Source organism: Panthera pardus, unplaced genomic scaffold (genome assembly GCF_024362965.1).
Source record: "Panthera pardus isolate Hobbes unplaced genomic scaffold, ASM2436296v1 HiC_scaffold_3, whole genome shotgun sequence".
Classification (NCBI taxonomy): Eukaryota; Metazoa; Chordata; class Mammalia; order Carnivora; family Felidae; genus Panthera; species Panthera pardus.
Window position 1 is genome coordinate 30,881,276 of NW_026526876.1, and position 17,590 is coordinate 30,898,865.

Below are 17,590 nucleotides of genomic sequence, written 5' to 3' on the forward strand. Positions count from 1 at the left end.
TTTCTGACCCTCTGGAGGCTAGCACAAGTTCTGCTGAGAGCTCACAAGAGCAGCGATGCTGTCATTTTTTCAGATGCTTCTGCTTGGGGCACTCAAGTTCCCACATTTTCCTTCAGGAATATCCTTTTTGCATACTGCAAACCCAGGGCTTTTTAACACTTCACACGAAGTCTGTGGTTGCGTCAAATAGAATATGAAGGATGAGAGTTCAGTTTCCTTCTGAATTTTTGCTCTTCTTGAAAAAACTTTTAGGGGAGCCTGGGTGGCTCAGTCGGTTGAGCGACCGACTTCCGCTCAGGTCATGATCTCACGGTTTGTGAGTTCAAGCCCCGCATTGGGCTCTGTGCTGCCAGCTCAGCCTGGAGCTGCTTCAGATTCTGTGTCTCCCTCTCTCTCTGACCCTCCCCACTCATGCTCTGTCTCTCTCTGCCTCAGAAATAAATAAACATTAAAAAAAAATTTTTTTTTAAAAGAAAAAACTTTTAAGCCAAATATAACTGCTCTTGGTGCTACGTTGAGAGAGAGCACTTTTTCAAAAAACTTACCAACAATTGCCTACAGCAGCTCACTCATTTGAAAGAATTTTGTTGGTGTGCAAAGGTTTATTAATAAACTACTAGGATTATTCTCTGCCCTTGACCTTGTTAACATCATTTGTCATAATTGAACCACCTCTGAGTAAAACCCAAGAAAAAGTTTATTCAGGAGGAATTGTGAGGGCTCAATTATTGATCTGTTTAAACTCAGCCTTTGTTTTTTTCAACAAGAAGTGGAATGAGGTTGTAAACTTTCCAGTATTCAAAGACCATTGGCTCAAATGGAACCTTTGCCACCTAGACTGTATATTCTGTCCCATTTGCAAAGTATGATGATTACCTTTTGGTCAGCCCACCCGACTGTTCAGGGCCTGAATTTGACATCTTCTTTCTTTTAAAAATTATTTTTCATTTCTAGCATCAACCATTTATACTTTGTGTGAGCAAGAATAGTAAAGTGGTATTTTATTCCAATGTTATCAAATTTGAAAAAATAATTTCAAAAAACAAACCTCACAAACTCAAGTATACTTAATACAAGTACTATCTCAGCTCTAGCTAACTTTGCTATCACAATGTTGTGAATATTTGTTGCCAGCTGTTCTGGGTGTAAGTGGCCAGGGAGAATTCTGTGGTGCATTACCTAATGTTTGACTAAATATAGCCAGCTCTTGATTTTCTGAAGGTAAACTATTCGCTTGTGGTTGTGGGATTTTTTGTTGTTGGTTTTTGGTTTTTGGTTTTTTTAATTTCTATGGATTCCCTCTTTGATTTTTTTTTCCCCTCTAACTTTTGAAGTGATTAGGGTCATATGTATTTACATTTTCCCAAAGGATTTTAGTTTTACTCTAGATGAAGTGAAAATTAAAATACTGATCAAATGGGCAACTGCTCTGGTCTTAAAAAGAAACAAAGGGCTGGCCCAGTCAGTGGAGCATGTGACTCTTGATCTCGGGGTTGTGGGTTCGAGCCCCACACTGGGCATAGAGATTACTGAAAAAAAAAAAAAAAGGAAATAAATAAATAATATCAATGGTAGCTTACTTTAGTATAACATGTTTTCATCCTTTAATCCTGATAGCAGTTTTGTAAAGTAGGCACAGGCCCATTTTGCTGATGAAGAATGAGACTCAGAGTTTAAGAGAGTTTTGTCCAGGGTTGCACTACCAGTATATGTTAAAGATATGATTAGGACCCTGGTTTTTTGACTCCTTTTAAGCTAGTCTAATTTTTATGTTTTCTTTCTTTAGAGATACCTGGTATATTTTTCTGAATTAAACCAATCTGAACCTCCCTGGTTTTCTCCCAAAAAAAAAAAAAAAAAAATGATATCTAAAGGGCCCTGTCTCCTGAAGGCCACTTTGTATTATGGGCTAACCCCCCAAAAGTTTTCCTTAGAGGAGGATTAAACTTTCCAGCCAGCTCTCTCAAAGTTGGGGAAGCACTTTGTCCTGGCTGGATACCCAGGCCCCCTAGGAGAAAGGGAACAAACTGAAATTGCCAGTGTGTAAGCCTGGTCTTTTAAGCAGCTCAGTTAAAATGTTTGGAAGAGAGGACTTTAGTGAAAGACTAGAGATCTTCAAATGACTTGAGGACCATTTGTCAGCACAGCCCCCTTTTATAATGAGTAATTCAGAGTCTTTTCTCTATTGTGAGAGCAGTAGGCTAGTCAAGTGTTTCAGTGTAGAAAGTGTTGATAGAAAACTGAAATTTCCCACAAACCTCATCACTCTAAGAACATAATGCAATACATTTTATAAAGTGCCTTGGAAGCAAAATTTGGAAAGTGGCCTATCTCCAGGTAAAGTAATTTGTGAGTTACTTAAAACTGTGTATTTTTAAAGACTGGACTTAATTTGTCTCCTAAGAGTAAAACATAGTTGTTGTTGTTTTTCTGACGGTAAATGTATTTACAGAGTCTTTCCAAGACAAATAGTAGGGGAAACAAGATCATTAAACTTAAATCCGTTCATCTTCATAACAAGTTCTACAATCGGAGGTTATCACTGCTGCATCCTACAGTGCAGTCAAAATGAGGCTTCTCTGCACTATAAAGCCAGAGGGCAGTGTTGCTGCCTTTCCACCAAGCAGCCAGCCAGGTTTCTGGGACTACTGCATGACGTCATAGCAGAAGGAAAATTAAAAACACGAAGAAAACTATTTCAAAATAGACATTTAATGTAATTTTAGGCCAAAGGAAAAACTGATCATACATTGTCTTCAGTGGACCATCTGCCAGAATAGGGCCAGCTTAGTCCAGCTTTGAAGGCCCTGAGTCAGTTCTTGACCAGCATTAATTTCCCTTGATTCACTGATTTGTGAATGCTCATGCATCATAAGGTGCGTTTCACTCTTAGAAGTTCCTACCACCTCCACCATTCCATTTAGCTACAAAAGCAAGCTTTCCAGTGGGAGTTTGGGGGGGGGGTCCCCTTTTCCCTGTAGAGGTTCTTAACCTTCAAGAAGTTTAACAATCTCCTGATTCTCTTGACTGTCTCCCCAGAATAATGTACATATGACACAAGTCTACATAGAAACTCATGGGGTTCATGTATCCCAAGACCCCCTATGGTTTCTAAGGCCCCAAGTTAAGGAACCCCTGTGCTAATGATTTGAGCAATGCATCTGCTGTAGGAAAACACTGACACAGAGCAGGTGGAGATGGGCTGGATTAACCATGATGACAGGAAGAAACAATCGTAATTTCTTTTTTGTTGTTTTTAAGGAGCTGGAAGTTTACTGAATACACTGCAAGGGAATGGTGGCCAGGATAGCAAAAGAGAGATTGCCAACGATCATCATTTCTTACTATTTTGATTTGAGGGCAGAAATTAATTCTGAGGGCCTCCTTGCATTTTCAAGAACAGAACTACTCCAGAACCTAAGCAGCTATTAGGAGATTGAGGATAGCGACTGCACAAGGAATGTGCAGGGTTCCCACTCGGCCCATAAGGACTTAATTTAGCTCCCCAACCAGAAGCTTTACATTTCATTTGCAGTGAGGGGGCATTTCTAATTTTGGCTTGACCCTCATGAAAAGGTGGACAGCTCCTGTTCCTTTTTTTAGTATAGGGAGCACCTAAGTATTAGATAATTAGGGTAAGTCCTTGGAATGCCCCAAACAGCCATTTCCTCTATAAATCCAATATTCCCTACCTCTAAACATCTTAACAAAGAGCTGCCACACAAGTTTATTCAACCATTGCTTGCATTAAAAAAGCAAGGGGTTTACCAAGAGCCTCTTTCAGACATGCAGGAGCTTCTTCAAGCCGTATTGGGGAGGTGAAGGGATTACTAAAAACCTATTTGTAGGAGTGAAATGAGACTGTCCTTTGTCTAACCTAACAAACTACCAAATTAGGTTGGCTGTTGAGAAGCAGAATTAAATTCTAAGCTTCTGACTGTAGCCACTTTCTGCTCCCCAAGCATCCACCACTGGATTATTTCTCCAGCATCAAAAAATTAAAACCAAGGCACTAAGCAAGCACACTTAAGTATTGAAGGTAATTAAATCTTTATATTTTGCCTGAACTGTATTTTGTAGCACACTAAAACCCATTCAAGGGAAAAATCAGCAAATTGAAAACTGTCCCATTAAAGATTTTTTCTGCAAACTGACTAATGATTTCTTTACCCCCCCCCCACACACACACACAATGCACTTAAAATAAGCCAGCACTATTTGAATTAGCTCTAGAAATCACACTGAAACTGTTACATTTACAAATATTAAATTTATTATAACTAGAATGAATTTAATGGTTCTCAGATTTGGCCACCTTATAGCTCCGTTTAAGGAGGGGATTTTTAACAGAAAAATGCATCATAACTTGGTCAAATTACTTACACATTAAAAAAAAAAAAACCTAACTAAAAAGGAAAACAAGAAAAGCAACCCTTCAGTTTCACATAATTAAAGAACAGGAAAAAAGCACGCAAGCTACATCATAGCTAAATTTACCAAACCAACCAAAGCCGGGGGGATTTTCTCTTCTGATTATGTGTCATAAAAAGGGCCGCTGTCGTATATACACATGTGTATAATGTTACATTCCATCACTGTAAAAAGTCCCCTGTGCCCCCTCCCCCCCCAAAAGTTTCAGTCTAGTCTCCAAACTTGGACAGAGGCGCTCGCTCCTGCTGCCGGTGCAGTTCGTTCTCCGACAGCAGCTGGAGGTTCTCGGCGCGCAGCCGGTCCAGCTCCAGCTCCAGCTCCCGCACACGCGCGTCGTCGCCTCCCAGCCGCTTGCTTTCCAGCCGCAGCCGGTTATTCTCGTCCTCCATGCGCGAGAGGCACTTCTCCAGCTCCAGGTACTCCTTGATGAGCTCCTGCTTGCTCATGTTCTGCAGACTCTCCGCGTGGTACCGCTCGTACGTCTCCGAGAAGTCCCGCTGCAGAAACTCGCTGCCATCTCCTCCCATCCCGTCGCTTCCCCCATCCTCCTCGCCCGCTTCTTCCATGAAGTCCTCATCGCTGGTGTCGTCGGATTTGGCAGCGGCCCGCTTGGGATAGAGACCGGTTTTGAGATCCGGCTCCTCCTGGTCGTGATCATCCATGAGAAACTGCGTGGTGTTATAGGGTGCGACAGGCTGGCCCTTGGCGAACATCTCAGCTCGAATCCTTGAGGCTCGCAGGCTCTGTTTCTCGTCGAACTTTTTCTTCTCCTCCCAGGTCAGCTTGTAGTACGGTTTCCAATGCCGCTTCTTCTTGGAGGGGCGTCTCCTATGTTTTTTCTTGCCCAGTTGCCTCTGCTGCTGTCCCCACGCCTCCTCGCCCCCTGCAGCAGGAGCCCCCAACTTGTTGGCCTCGGAGTCGTGACATGGCTGTGCGAGCGGCTCGGCCTCGGGCCTCGGTTCTCCCCCGGCTGCCGGCAGGGGGGCTCCGCCAGCGGACAAATCATCCCTATTCTGGCCCTTCTCGCTTGCTTCCGGGCAGTTAGCTTCTGGACGGACCGGGGTCTGCAGGGGAGGCGGCTGGGGCTCCAAGCTCCCTTCCCCCTCCTGCCCCGGACGGCCACCCGACTGGGGGGACGCTCTCGATTGCCACCTACTGTCCTCCTCGGGCACCCGCTCCTCCGCGCCTGGGGGGCGATCGGGGTTCCGCTCTTCAAGAACAGCAACAGCACCTGTACAGTTGCTAGTTTGAGGCTGGTGCTGGTATTCTGACAAGAGTGGCTCGGCCATGGCTAATAGAGTCCTCTTCTCGAAGTTTGAAAAATTTTGGCTGTAAGTCCTTAAGGAAAAAAGAGGCTTTTCTTTTCTTTTAAAAAACGTCCAGCAGAGTCCTCTTCGGTCTGTAATTCCTGCAGTGACGCCTTTAGCCAGTCCTTCTGTCAACAAACTCCAATTGCAACTTGGGAGAGCTCAAGTCAATAAAGGGTTAAGTGCCCACAACGCGGCCAGCTAAGCGGGTCCGGGGGGGGTGCAGCAGCAGTAACAGTACGTAATGTGCAAAGGGGGTGGACCTCAAACCTCCCCGCAGAGCGCCCCCACGATCGAGGAGTTGGTGGCCAAGGAGATGAGGTTAAGTCCAACGGGTTAAACCCAGCCCCGAAGGGGTTAAAACTACCCGATGACGCTGCCTCCGAGGGGCCGAATCCACAAAGGGTTAAATCCCCTGCCGCAGAGCCCACAAGGGGTTAAAGTCCCAGAGCCACCTCCTCCCACTTCCACGGGTGTCGCTCCAACCCGAGCTCCCAGTTCCCTAGGCCCGGCCGGAGCCTCAGCCGAGGACAGACAAACTCATCTCCCCTTTGGCTCGATGCTCGGTTCAGCTCAGATCTCCACCGCCTCCTCCTCTTTTCCTCCCTCCCTCCTCCCCCTTCCGACAGCAACTCTTCCGCCTCCTCCCCCGGCTCCCCCTCCCAACCTGCCTCTCCACCTGCCAACTTCCAACTGCTGCCTCCCAGCCCTCTGCGCCCCTTTTATATAGAAGCCTGGCCGCCCCTCCCATGCGCATGCGTAACGGAGTCCCCATCTCAGGAAGCTGGGAGTCGTAGTTCTCATCCTTCAGGCCCGCCGTCCTCGCGCGCCGTGCGACGTAGCCAATCCCAGAACGCGTAGGGGGCGATTTCCAGGCCGCCTCCTTCTATCGCACATCCCTCGCTAGAGAAACGTGAGTGACCATTGGTCAGGAGTCACAAGTCTCGCCAAAGAAGGAAAGCCAATCATAGAGAAGATGGGGCGGGCTTTGGACCATACCATTCTGCTTCAGGAATACGAGAAGATTCGATGGCCTCTGAGGGCCTACACAGAATATTTTTATGAAAAGGTGAGTTTTAGAGGCTATTATCATATTCTGTCCTCAGCGGAAGGGTTCTGAAGGTCATAAACATTTGTTACTTAAAGCAAAAATGGTATATTCCTAAAAAGTAGTCCCTAAAGTGTAAAAGAGGATTAAATTCTATAAAGAGAGATATTGGCCTACAACTAATAATTCTTGATTCTTAAGATTACAGGAATGGCTTCAAGGTGCGTGTGGTTAGTGCCTGGGACTGACATTTGCGGAAGGATACTGTGAACACATTGTAAAAAAAACGAAAAGCGTATGAAGAAGTAAACAAATGAAGAATAAAAAGTGCCGTCTTAAAGGGACAGTGTGACTGCATTAGTGCAGCAACCTCGGACTAGGCCTCGGAGGATGAGAAGGCAGGTTCGAGTCCCGGGTGACTTCCACCCTGGGACTGGTTTTGGGACGCTCGGCGAAAGTGGCCGAGTCCCAGTCCAGGTCTGGTCTTTCGGGGCCCCCGCCGTCCAGGACCAATGCAAAATGGTGGGCCGTGACCGAGCCTCTCTTCTGGGCGGGGATCCGGGAAGCGCGGGGAGTGCATCCAAGGCTCCGGGGAGATCCCGGGGCGGGAAGGCCTAGCCCCCGGGCCTCAGCCTTGGCTTCTGTCAAACAAAAATGGCCTCCTGGGGCCGACTTGATCTCTTCACTTCCGAGCCGACCGGGAACATTTCCTGAGGCCTGACAGGGCAGTCGGGCCAGTTGGTGGACCTCGATTGCGGGGGAGGGATAGAGCTCAAAATTAATCCTGGGTTTAAATAATCAACGCTGGCTAGCGGAGAGAGAAGGGGTACCATCCACAGAGGCCCTTCCTCATCAGTGGGCGCTGGGCAGCACTGGGAGGAAACAGAGCGGGAGTCTTCCCCAAGGAGGAGGTCTTGCCCGGAAATGGGGACAGGGGGATTCTGGCCCAGGACTGGGGTAGATTCATGGGGGAGGGAGGGTGACACAGCCTCGAGAAAATTCTCCAGATTCCAGGCTCCGGCCCAGAGGACAGGGCCCTGGAGTAGCCCAAACTCGCCGCTCTAATCGTTTAGGCCTAAAATGTCAGCGTAATCACAGCATCTCCCTCTTGACACACACCCAGTGACCTATTCTTGTTATTTCTTCCTTAATAGCAGTGTCTTACGTTCGACATATAACATTGTTTTTGCACACAGAACCACTTGACCCCACCACAGACCAATGAGTTAGGGTAGGGATGATTGTCTCTGTTTTAGAGGTAAGAAGTCTCTAGGACTCAGAGAAATGAAGTGACTTGTCCAAGGTTACATGACAACTAAGGGGCACTTCTTGCTAGAACGAAGGTCTCTGTGACCCCCATTTTCCATTTCCATTTCCAACAGCTTCAGTCTAAGGTCCTCATTTCTTCATTTAGCAAACACTTGTTAGGAGAAACTATGATGAACGAAATGTCATCTCTGCTGCTCATGGACAGTGTAGAGAAACCATTAAACCACAGTGAGCCAAAATGGCAAGTGAAGAAAATCCTGGTAGGATCTTTTGAGCCAAGCTGCTCAGGAGTTGGGAATTATGGACAGGACGTGTGGGGGAGGTGTCTTTTTGGCTTTCTCTGAACGATGAAGCATTTTCAGGCCTAGTAGCATGAAGAAGAACATTTTATAAAGAGCAAGCACTGCGTCCGAAGAAAGGACTGGTCTGGGAACTCAGTGGTTCCGTGGGGAGGTGGTGATGGGTATGCCCCAAGGGACAGGCTAGCAAGACTGCCTCTGGGGCACAACCAAATGTTTTGAAATTGCCCACAAGAGCCCCTGAGCTTCCAAGAATTCAGGTGCATCTGAAAAGCCTGGCCTTCTTTGTGCTCCTTAATCAGTCCTGCAGGGCTCCCTGTAAGCAAGAGCTGCCCCCCACACTGAGAACTCTCTGAGAAAAGGGGTTTTGCAGAGAACTTGAATGGGAGTCAGAGACCTTTGTATTGTTAAAATTTCAGACTCCAGAGGACTCCTGGGTACTCTCATTAAGGGGGATTGAAAGGTATAGCTGAGCCCAGCCAGCCTCAGTTTACTGGGCAGGGCTCATTTGTCATATGTGGGGAGGGGTGGGCAGATGGATAGGCTGTGGGATTCTAGAATTCTGTCAAACAAGAGGCCAGGCACCTTGATGTTAACGGAGTTTTAAGCCGTCGCCAGCCACTTTACATGTCTTGGTCATTTAAACTCTAAGACTGCCTTATGATGAAGAGATCTTCATCCTTATTTTACAAAGAAGGCAGCCCAGGTTCAGAGCAGTTAAGAATCTTGCCCAAGTCACACAGCTAGTTGTGTGCCCATGCCTGCATCCCCAGCACCACTTTGCTCCTTCTCCTGCTACCCTGCTGTTGTCCATCCTTCACACAAGGGTTTATTCAACCTCTGCTTGCGAAACTGGACTGGACCGCGGAGCAGCAGGGCCCGTGTGTCTGTTTTGAGGGACACCCTCCCCACCTTGGAAGAAAGACTGACAGTCAAAGAGTGACTGAGGCTACCAGTGGGTCGAATGATACCCAACCTTGGGCAGTGGTCAAGGCCAGGGACTGATAGAGGGAACCTAGGAATTTAAGGGTCTCCAAGAAGGAGACTTCAGAACTACCTCTTCCTCACCCAGGGTAGGAAGGTCCTGGGGCCCGGGCGGTGGCAACTGTGGCCCTCAGCAGATGGGGACCCTGGCCAGTGGCCTGTCAGGGGCCAACACTAGGAGGCGCTCGGGGTGGCGGATTCGCCACCGAATACAGGCCACTGCTAGAGCCAGGGCGGCCGCACGGGGTGGGGGCGGGGGCGACAGGGCTGTCGGAGACCAGAAGGAGGCCAAGGCCGCCCGGCGATGAGAAAAATAAGTTCGGGGCCCGAGCAGCGGGCGTCACCCGGAGCTCTGTGCCCACGCGGGCGCTCTGCCCACCCCGACGGGGGCTCCCAAGGAGCGGCCCCGCCCCCACTCCTCAGGGTGGGGCGGGACTAGGCTCCCGCTGGGTCTTGGCCTTCCAGAAAGTTCCCTGGGAAAGCCCGAGCGCGGAGGTCACGGGCGGGGACACCGGGAACGAGCAGCTAAGGAGGGGGAAGCGGGCGGTGGGCACTTCCGGGGCCGGGGACCCGAAGCCCCTTCCCTGCGGCCCGCGCACAGGGCAGCGAGCAGCCGCCCTTCGGTCCCGGCGCCGGCTTCCTCTCCTCCCACCACCCCCCAGCTCGCCAGACGCCCCCCTCCGACGGGGCGGGGGGGGGGGGGAAGGTCGCGACATGGCCCCACCCCCCGGCCGTGGCGGCGGTAGGCCCCGCTCCCCTCCCTCGGCCGCCCCGCCCCCTTCGGGCCCAGGGCCCCAGTGCTCCCCTCTCCTTCCCCGGGAGGAGGGAAAGCCGCCCGCCTCTCGGGACCGTCCTCGGGGGTACTGGGGGTGGGGCAGGGAAGACTTGTGCCTTGCGCGCCCGGACCCGGCTTCCCGCCTCACTCCGTGGGGACCCAGAAGGCAGAAGATCAAGGTCTTATTTTATTTAGTGAAACATTTGTGAGTCTTCCGTGAAGACGTCCTGAGTGTGTATGTGCAGGGGGAGGGAGACCAGCAAAACGGAGCTCACTCCCCTGCCCCCAACTCGGCCGGGCCTCCTGGCCTTCCTCCCGCAGCCTCTCAGCCAATCATTCTTCCAGGCCCCGGCCCAAGTCCCAACTTGCCCAAGAGCTGGGCCTCCACCGGGAGAGACTGGGGTGGGAGAAGAGTCAGGTGACCCAGAGGGTGGGGAGGGCGGAGGCTGAGACCCGGCAGCCCCGCCCCCGAGTCACGGCCAACTCAGAACCCGGGACGTGCACCACTACTGCACCCTCACCAGGGAGCCTGGGTGTTTGGGCGGGAGAGGAGAAGGTGTCCATGTGAAGCCGCGGGGAAGGATGGGCTCTTAAATGGCCCCCCGATAAGGGAGCGGTGCAGAGGCAAACACTGAATGGTGGGAACACAGAGTTAATGCTGTTCTCCTAAACCCTAGGAAGGCTCAGGGCACAGCAGGACAGGGGGCTCATAGCCACCTCAGTTGGCTACAGAGACCCCTCCACTGAGAGTCACCTCTTCTGGGTCCGAAACTGTCGGAAGAGCCACTGGACGATGAAGGGCCACAGGAGGAAGAAGAGCAGCGTGGGACCCGAGAGCCTGAGGGGCCATGGCCGGGCACCGGGCGGGGTCCTCTGCTGCCGAGAGGGAGGGAGTCAGGGGCCGGCCCAGGCTTCGGCACAGACCGGGCAATTCCTTAGGAACCTGCTTCCCGAGCTAAGTGGGAGTTGTGCCTCCCTAAGATCGCAACGACTGAGATAGGGAAGCAGTCCCTATCAGTGGTGCCTGAATCTGCACCACTAGAAAGGAAAGGCTCCTGGGGTTCCCAGTGTGTCCCTGACAGCTGACCTCCAGTGCCCTCCCGCATCCTCCTCTGAGGGCAATCCCAGGTGCCAAGGGGCCTGTAGGGGCTGCGCGGTGGAGAGAATGGCTTCTAGGCTGTTTCTACTGGGCCACAAAGCAGTGGCCCTGTTGGTGTGGCCTGAACACCCAATATTATAAAGGATGTGCCATATATTTCAAATGGTGCTCAGAGTTTAGCTTCTAAATCTCATTCTCTGCTAAAAGGAGCCAGGGCTCCTTGGAGAAGTGGCGAATTCCAGGTCCCGAGCAGGGAAGGCAGAGGTGAATGTGGGACATTTTGTACCAGAAAACAAGGAAACTTTTAAAGATTAGTGAGATCATGTTATAAGAACATAGGACCCTGCTTGAAAGGGTCTCCATTGACCAAAATTGTGCCAGTCTAAGCATCACAAAGAATAATTTCAGTTGATTGAGAGACTGAATCTTTAAAATCCATTAGTCCGTAATGATACTCAAAGAGAAAGTTGGAAATTTGTCACTGTTGAGGTGGCTGTTCAATCAACTCCTTACTTTAAGATAGGTAATTAAAGAGAATGAATTAAGCACTTATTCTCCCTTTCCATAAGGCGCTGTACTTCAGGGAAATCCTAGATGAAACTCTACAGTAAAGTGTCACCCTAATAAATGTTAAAGGAATAAGAGAATTTAGAAGTCAACGTTTCTTTTTTCCAAATAAATTATTGATCCAGGCAGGGCTTATCCATTAATTGTCAAAAATCACGTGGCAAATGGGGTCAGGGGAGCAGGACATGCCCTGGCTGGCAAGAGGAAAACACGACTTAACAGTAGTGAGATCAGACCGGCACTCCTCCTTCATCCACGCCAGTGGGCCGTGCTAGAATCATTAACTGTGGGACATCCAGATATGTGTCCCCTGATGTGCAGAGCATCACATGTGACATGATCTGGTCATGTAAACAAGCCAGGAGGATGTAATCAGAGAGACCTGAAGGGAACCTTCTCCTGGACCACTGGCCCAGTCTCAGTAAGTCAGTAGCAAGGAGAAAGCACCGGTCTAGATTAAAGGAGTCTTAAAGGACGGAGAAGCCACACGCAGCACATGTGCCTGGACTGGACAGACAGAGCAGCTGGAAAAGGCAATTTCGGGACAGCTGGGGAGATTTCGATTTGGATTGGGGATGTGACGATACGAAGTGTGTGCTAAAATGTTGTCCTCTCGGGCTAGGTAGTGGAATATTCTTATTTTTAGAGATGGAAAGCCAGCTATTTCAGGGTGGAAATCTTCACAATCCTCAGCATATAAAATGAGTTAGAAGTAAAATAAATAAATAAAGCCTTGCGGGGGTGGGCGTTGAAAGATGGGTCTGAGGAAATTCCTGCCACCCTGGCTGACACCCACTGTGTCAAGGGGATTCAGGGTCACCCAGGTGATCCCCCACGTCCAGCAATTTAGCCGTTTCCTGCCCCCACCACCCCAGGCTTCTCAAGAACAGACCTACTCCGTCAATGGGGAGTCCCAGCTTTGGAGGGAGACAGACCTGAGGCTGCTCTCAGCTCCGTCACTGGATGTGAATAATAATAATAGTAATTGGAGAAGTGCGGTGGACATTGCCTCATCTAAGCCTCACAGCAGCTCTGTGAGGTTCCTCTGGGCTGTGTGCCCTCAGGTGAATTACCCAGCCTCTCAGACACTTGGTTTCCTCTTCTGGAAAAGGGAAATGAAAAGCAAAGCTAGTTCCTAGGGCTGTGTGGATTAAATGAGATAATGAAGTACGCATTTGTTTGGCACTCAGTTGGGGCTCAGAGACTGGTGGCAGTGACTGATGCTGCAGGAGCTCAGAAGCAGAGGTGTGAGGGCCAAGCAGATCTAGGAGTAGAGGGGAGGGAGGGAGGGGCACGAGGGCTGAGCCACTTGGGAGCAAACCTTAAATCTGGCAACAGGCCCCCCCCCAGCCCCAGTGCAAAGAGCAGGCACGTCCTGGCCTTCCAAACTGTTGGAATTAGTGCTCATGTTCAGTTTCTATTCCGGCAAGAGCAGGAAAGGAGGGCCTCCCCCGTTCTCCCTTCCAGGTTGGAAGTGCTTCAGTCCCCCTGACTGCCCTGCCTGCAACGGAGAACCACACCACTCTGGAGAAGGCAGAGGTGTGGGCAGGTGGGGAGTTAGGACGAAAGACAGAAGTGGCTCCACGAGGAGCCCAGAACAGAGAGCCTTGGAGTTCTGCCTCTATCTTGCCCTGGGCCCTGGGGGCGGCTCACCTGCTCGACGACGCTGGGCAGGCTCTCCAGGTTCTGCAGTCTACCCTGGACATCCCGCATGCTCTCCTGCAGCGCCCGAACTGTCCCCACCAGCCACGTGTCCAATTCCTGGGGCCCCAGCGGGCTGCCCTCTGCAGAGCACAGACACACAGGGAAGGGGACTCAGGAGGCAACTCAGCTAGGGACAAGGTGGTGGCAGGCTGGGGCAGGTCTGGGCAAATTAATAGTAGAGGGCGATCCCTTGTACCAACTGTGATTTCTATAAAATCCATCCATGTGGCTGAGTGATGGGCTGCCAGGGGTTTGAATCCCAGCACCGCCACTCAGCTGTGTGACTGTGGCCAAGTCAGAAGCTTCTCTGAGCCTCATTTTTGTCTCCTGAAAGTTAGGGGGAAATGTCATTGCCTTCACAGGGCTGCTTACTCAGAGGAATAAAGGAGATAATATTTATGAAAGTGCCCTTAAGGGATACGGCACGTACGGAAATCCTAGAAGGGGATTGGGCCGAAATCATTGTCCTTTGACAGTCCCCAGTGGGAGGCCTACAAAGATGGGGCCGGGCAGGGACTTTGCCCATCCAGGCTGGTGTCTGGCTGGCTGGCAAGTGCCCGGTGCTGGACTTTCACCTCTGCCCCAAGAGGGCAGTCAGGGGAAAGCCTGGGGCACCAGAATCACAGGGAATGGCAGAAGCGGGTGAAGGGTCAGACAAGGGCTCACCTTTCTCTGCGGGGAGCGTGGAGCTGTTTCTGGTGTCAGGCTCTCCTCCAGGGGCTCCCTTCTGCTCTGTCCAGACCTGCTGAGAGGAGTCACAAGATCCAAGGGTGGGAGTAGGGCAGCCAGGGCACAGTGGGGTGGGGAAGGCAGGGAATGAGGGGTAGTCTCACCAGCTCAGGTTCCAGCTGCTCCAGGGAATCACAGAAAACCTCGGAGTCCAGGTCCCTAGGTGGCTGGGACTCTGGGGAGGGGATAGGTGACACTGGTGACAAGACGGGGGCTATGGAAAAAGGCGAGGGGTGTTCAAGGAGTAAAGGCACCTGCTCTGGGAACACGAGAGATACTGCCATGGGAGGCATAGATGGGTCCCAGAAGTGAGGTCCTGGAACCAGGGTCCCAGAACCTGCCCCCTGGCCTTTGCAAGCACAGGAGGTCTCAGTGTCTGTGGGCATGAATGAGGTGTGCCATCCAGCCTTCTCCCCTTACCCACCCCACTGGAAGCTCCCCACCCACCCTCTGGCTTTGGCTGTCTGTCCCTCCCCCCAGGCACTGACCTGGATTTGGGAGTGCTGGTTCCCTGGGGGGGCAGGGAAGCTCTGGGGCAGCCCTGGCATCTCCATTCAGTGCCTGCTCTTTCCAACCTGCTGAGACATGGCACCCAGAGGTGGGGCTGGGAAAAGGCTGGAGCTTCCCAGTGAGATCAGCCCCTGCTCCTCATGAGCCATGGGCTCTCCCTGAGACCCACTCCATCAGGGGCGCTGGTTGGAGTGTCTACAGGGACGTCACCTGGAGCCCTCTACCCCCAAATCCCCCTCCACCTGAGCAGCCCCCTCCGCCTGGACCTCAGAAAGTTCACTCAGCACTTGTGGAGCTCCCAACCTGGGGGCCTGACCTGTGACCCTTCTCAGGAAGGTTTCCGGGGGCCTCGGCATATCAGGGATCACCTGGTACAGGGGCTCGAAGTAAGCAAACATGTCCTCTGCCACCTCGCCCAGGGGCACCGTGTCGATCACCTGTGGGGCAGGGTGTCTGTTGGACAGGGGCCTGCCCCTCCTACCGCTGTCCTCCTATCCCACTTGAACTGGGTCCCCTCCACCCTGTGCCCAGTCAGGGACCAGAGACAAGCAGGGTTAGAGAGATGGCATGTAGGTAGTAATTCCCACAGGGGTGTCAATGTGCAGGAAACCTAATGGGGGTCAGCCCTGGAAGGGTAGAAGATAGGCCACCTAGCTGGGACCTTGGGGACAGAAAGACGCCTGCAGCCTCTCCCTACCTTCTGTGCCACCAGCTTCATCTCAGTGATGTAGGCAGACATGGCTTCCTCCCTGCTCATCTTGCCCAGGCTGTTCCAGGCATCCCTGGGGGGCAGAGCGCTGTGAGAGGCTGGTTGACAGCTGAGGCTTGTTTGCTCGGTGGGTAGGGGGCTCACCACTTATATCGTCCTATTGGGTCCCAGAACCCAGGCCGGGGGACGAGGCAGGGCCCCATGGTAGCTTGCTTGTAGTAGCTATAGAATCTCAGCATCTCTTCGTAGGAGGGGCGGTAAGAGCCTGGGCAGGGGGTGGGGAAGTGGAAGGCAGAGCATCACCCCCAGCTCCAAAAGAGTGGAAGTGGGGGGAGAACCACCCACCCTTGGAATGGACAGAGATGGTGAGGGGTCCCACTCAGCTGGACTGGGACAGGAGGCAGAGGAGATCCCCAGGGCAGCCCAGGCAGGGACTTATCGGCAAAAACTGCAAGGATCAGAGCCTCCTGGGAAACCCCCGGCAAACCCCAATCTTCTTGACCCCCAAGTGCAGGTCCCAGCGCCCTCACCATTCTTAGGCAGGTTCTGAATGACACTGACTGCGGCCTGGAACTGTTTCTGGCAGTCCGGTTCTGGGCTTTCATTCTCGGTACCCATACCGCGCGCCTCTGAACCTTGGGGACCTACTTTTGAGCGACTCTACAAGAACAAGCTTCCGTATGAGCAGACCTCCACGGTCCACCCTGGCACACACCTCTGTAAGCCACTGGTCCACTTTCCAGAGGGGCAAACTAAGCTCTACACCCGAGTCAGGTGCCCCGGGAGGTCAGAAGCTGCAGCTGAGACTCCTTTTCCTACCCCAGGGCAGCACGGGTGGGGGCCAAGGCGGGCGGATAGGACTTCGGTGGGTGGGTGGAGGCAGGTGCCAAGAGCCGCTGTCCCTCTCTAGGTGCACATTTCCAACTCCTAGACCGGAGAATGGGCAAGCCAAGAGGAGTCAGGGCGGGGCCAACACTCTCCCACCTTGGTCCTCCACTCCTTCTGCCCTGGGGTCCCCCACCCCAGCCGCCCGGCCACCCGGCACTCACCCTGCAGCGCCTAATACGCCGACTACGGTCCCGGTCTCGCCACTAGCCGGAGGCTTCCGACTGACCTCCGGGCCCAATCTGACCGGGATGTGGACGCAGGGGGGAAATTTAAGCCAATGAGAGGGCTCGTTTCAGCTTCTGCTTCTATACCTCAACCACTCAGCATGGCCCTTTCAAGATTATGCAAATAGTTTAGCTGTGGCTCTCCCAATCAGTAGAGGCGAATCCGCCGGCCGGCTCCCCAACCTTGGAGGACCAGAGGCGGGAGGCAGCGCCACCTGGTGGAGTTAGTAAAATGACGCGGAGTCCTCGTGCCCCCTGGTGGAAACCTGCGTCTGTCCTCCGAACCCAGGTCCTGCAAATCTGAGCAACCCAATTCAGCTCCTTAGACCCGCCCTCCCCTCCCCGCCCCGCCAGGCGCTGGGGATTAAAAAAAAAAAAAAAAAAAAAAGCTATGTCCTGGAGGAAGAGCGGGTTCTGGAGGGGTTCTGGAGGAGGGACATTGGCGCTGAGTTTTGGAACACGTAATTGTAAACCAGGAGAAGAATGAGAAAGGTAGTTCCCGAAGGAAGGAATTGCAGGATCAAAAGTACAGAAAGAATATCCAGACAGGGGTGGGTATCCAAACCAGTATGCCAGATCTCTGGGTCGAGGATATCTGAGAATGGGCTAGAGCAAGTAGGTGGCAAATCTAGGTCCTGAGAAACTAAGCTTTCTCTTTGAGATGCCACGCTCTTGGCCGCCGCCGAGTGGCGGTGTGCGCCCGGCTCTCCGCACCCAATTTAGGGTAATTGCGGCAGACAACGCTAAAATGATTAGTCTCCTGCCATCCCACCCTTCGTACAAATATTCTGATGGTTTCACATATAGTAAGTGAACACATGAAACGGTCACCAGGACCCACACTCGACGCTCACCCACGGGTTGATGTCACGGACATCTACACAGGGTGCGGCGGCCGTCCGGGGCAATCGAACGCCCACTGGGACGCTAATGCTTCCAAACCTCGAACCCAGAACCGGAGTTCTGCCGGGGATTCTAATGACTTAGTGCCACCCCATCTCCCCCAGACCAGTCAGCTTTGAGACCGAGGGGCTGGCACCTGATGCC

At 52.0% G+C, this 17,590-nt stretch overlaps 2 protein-coding genes across 14 annotated transcripts; both read right to left on the reverse strand.

Moving 5' to 3' along the window:
- Window positions 1-2,691: 2,691 nt before the first annotated feature.
- HEXIM1 (HEXIM P-TEFb complex subunit 1) lies at window positions 2,692-6,434 on the reverse strand. The gene has a single exon (XM_019434823.2). It carries the CDS (start codon window positions 5,718-5,720, stop codon window positions 4,641-4,643), a length of 1,080 nt encoding a protein of 359 aa, XP_019290368.1. The 5' UTR covers window positions 5,721-6,434; the 3' UTR covers window positions 2,692-4,640.
- A 3,848-nt stretch (window positions 6,435-10,282) lies between these two features.
- ACBD4 (acyl-CoA binding domain containing 4) lies at window positions 10,283-16,609 on the reverse strand. 13 transcript variants are annotated; one of them, XM_053892179.1, is made up of 10 exons: window positions 16,481-16,609; window positions 16,147-16,358; window positions 15,576-15,696; window positions 15,420-15,504; window positions 15,039-15,159; window positions 14,701-14,790; window positions 14,317-14,426; window positions 14,150-14,228; window positions 13,433-13,563; window positions 10,283-10,989 (listed from the first exon to the last, which is right to left on the reverse strand). In XM_053892179.1, the coding sequence occupies exons 3-10, from the start codon at window positions 15,668-15,670 to the stop codon at window positions 10,864-10,866; spliced, it is 837 nt and encodes a 278-aa protein (XP_053748154.1). In that variant the 5' UTR covers window positions 15,671-15,696; window positions 16,147-16,358; window positions 16,481-16,609; the 3' UTR covers window positions 10,283-10,863. The 13 variants fall into 13 exon arrangements, with proteins under 13 accessions (XP_053748154.1, XP_019290378.1, XP_019290376.1 ...); XM_019434833.2 differs by having other exon boundaries at window positions 10,283-10,986; window positions 14,150-14,225; window positions 14,317-14,387; window positions 14,701-14,787; window positions 15,962-16,358; XM_019434831.2 differs by having other exon boundaries at window positions 14,150-14,225; window positions 14,317-14,387; window positions 14,701-14,787; window positions 15,962-16,358.
- Window positions 16,610-17,590: the final 981 nt, after the last annotated feature.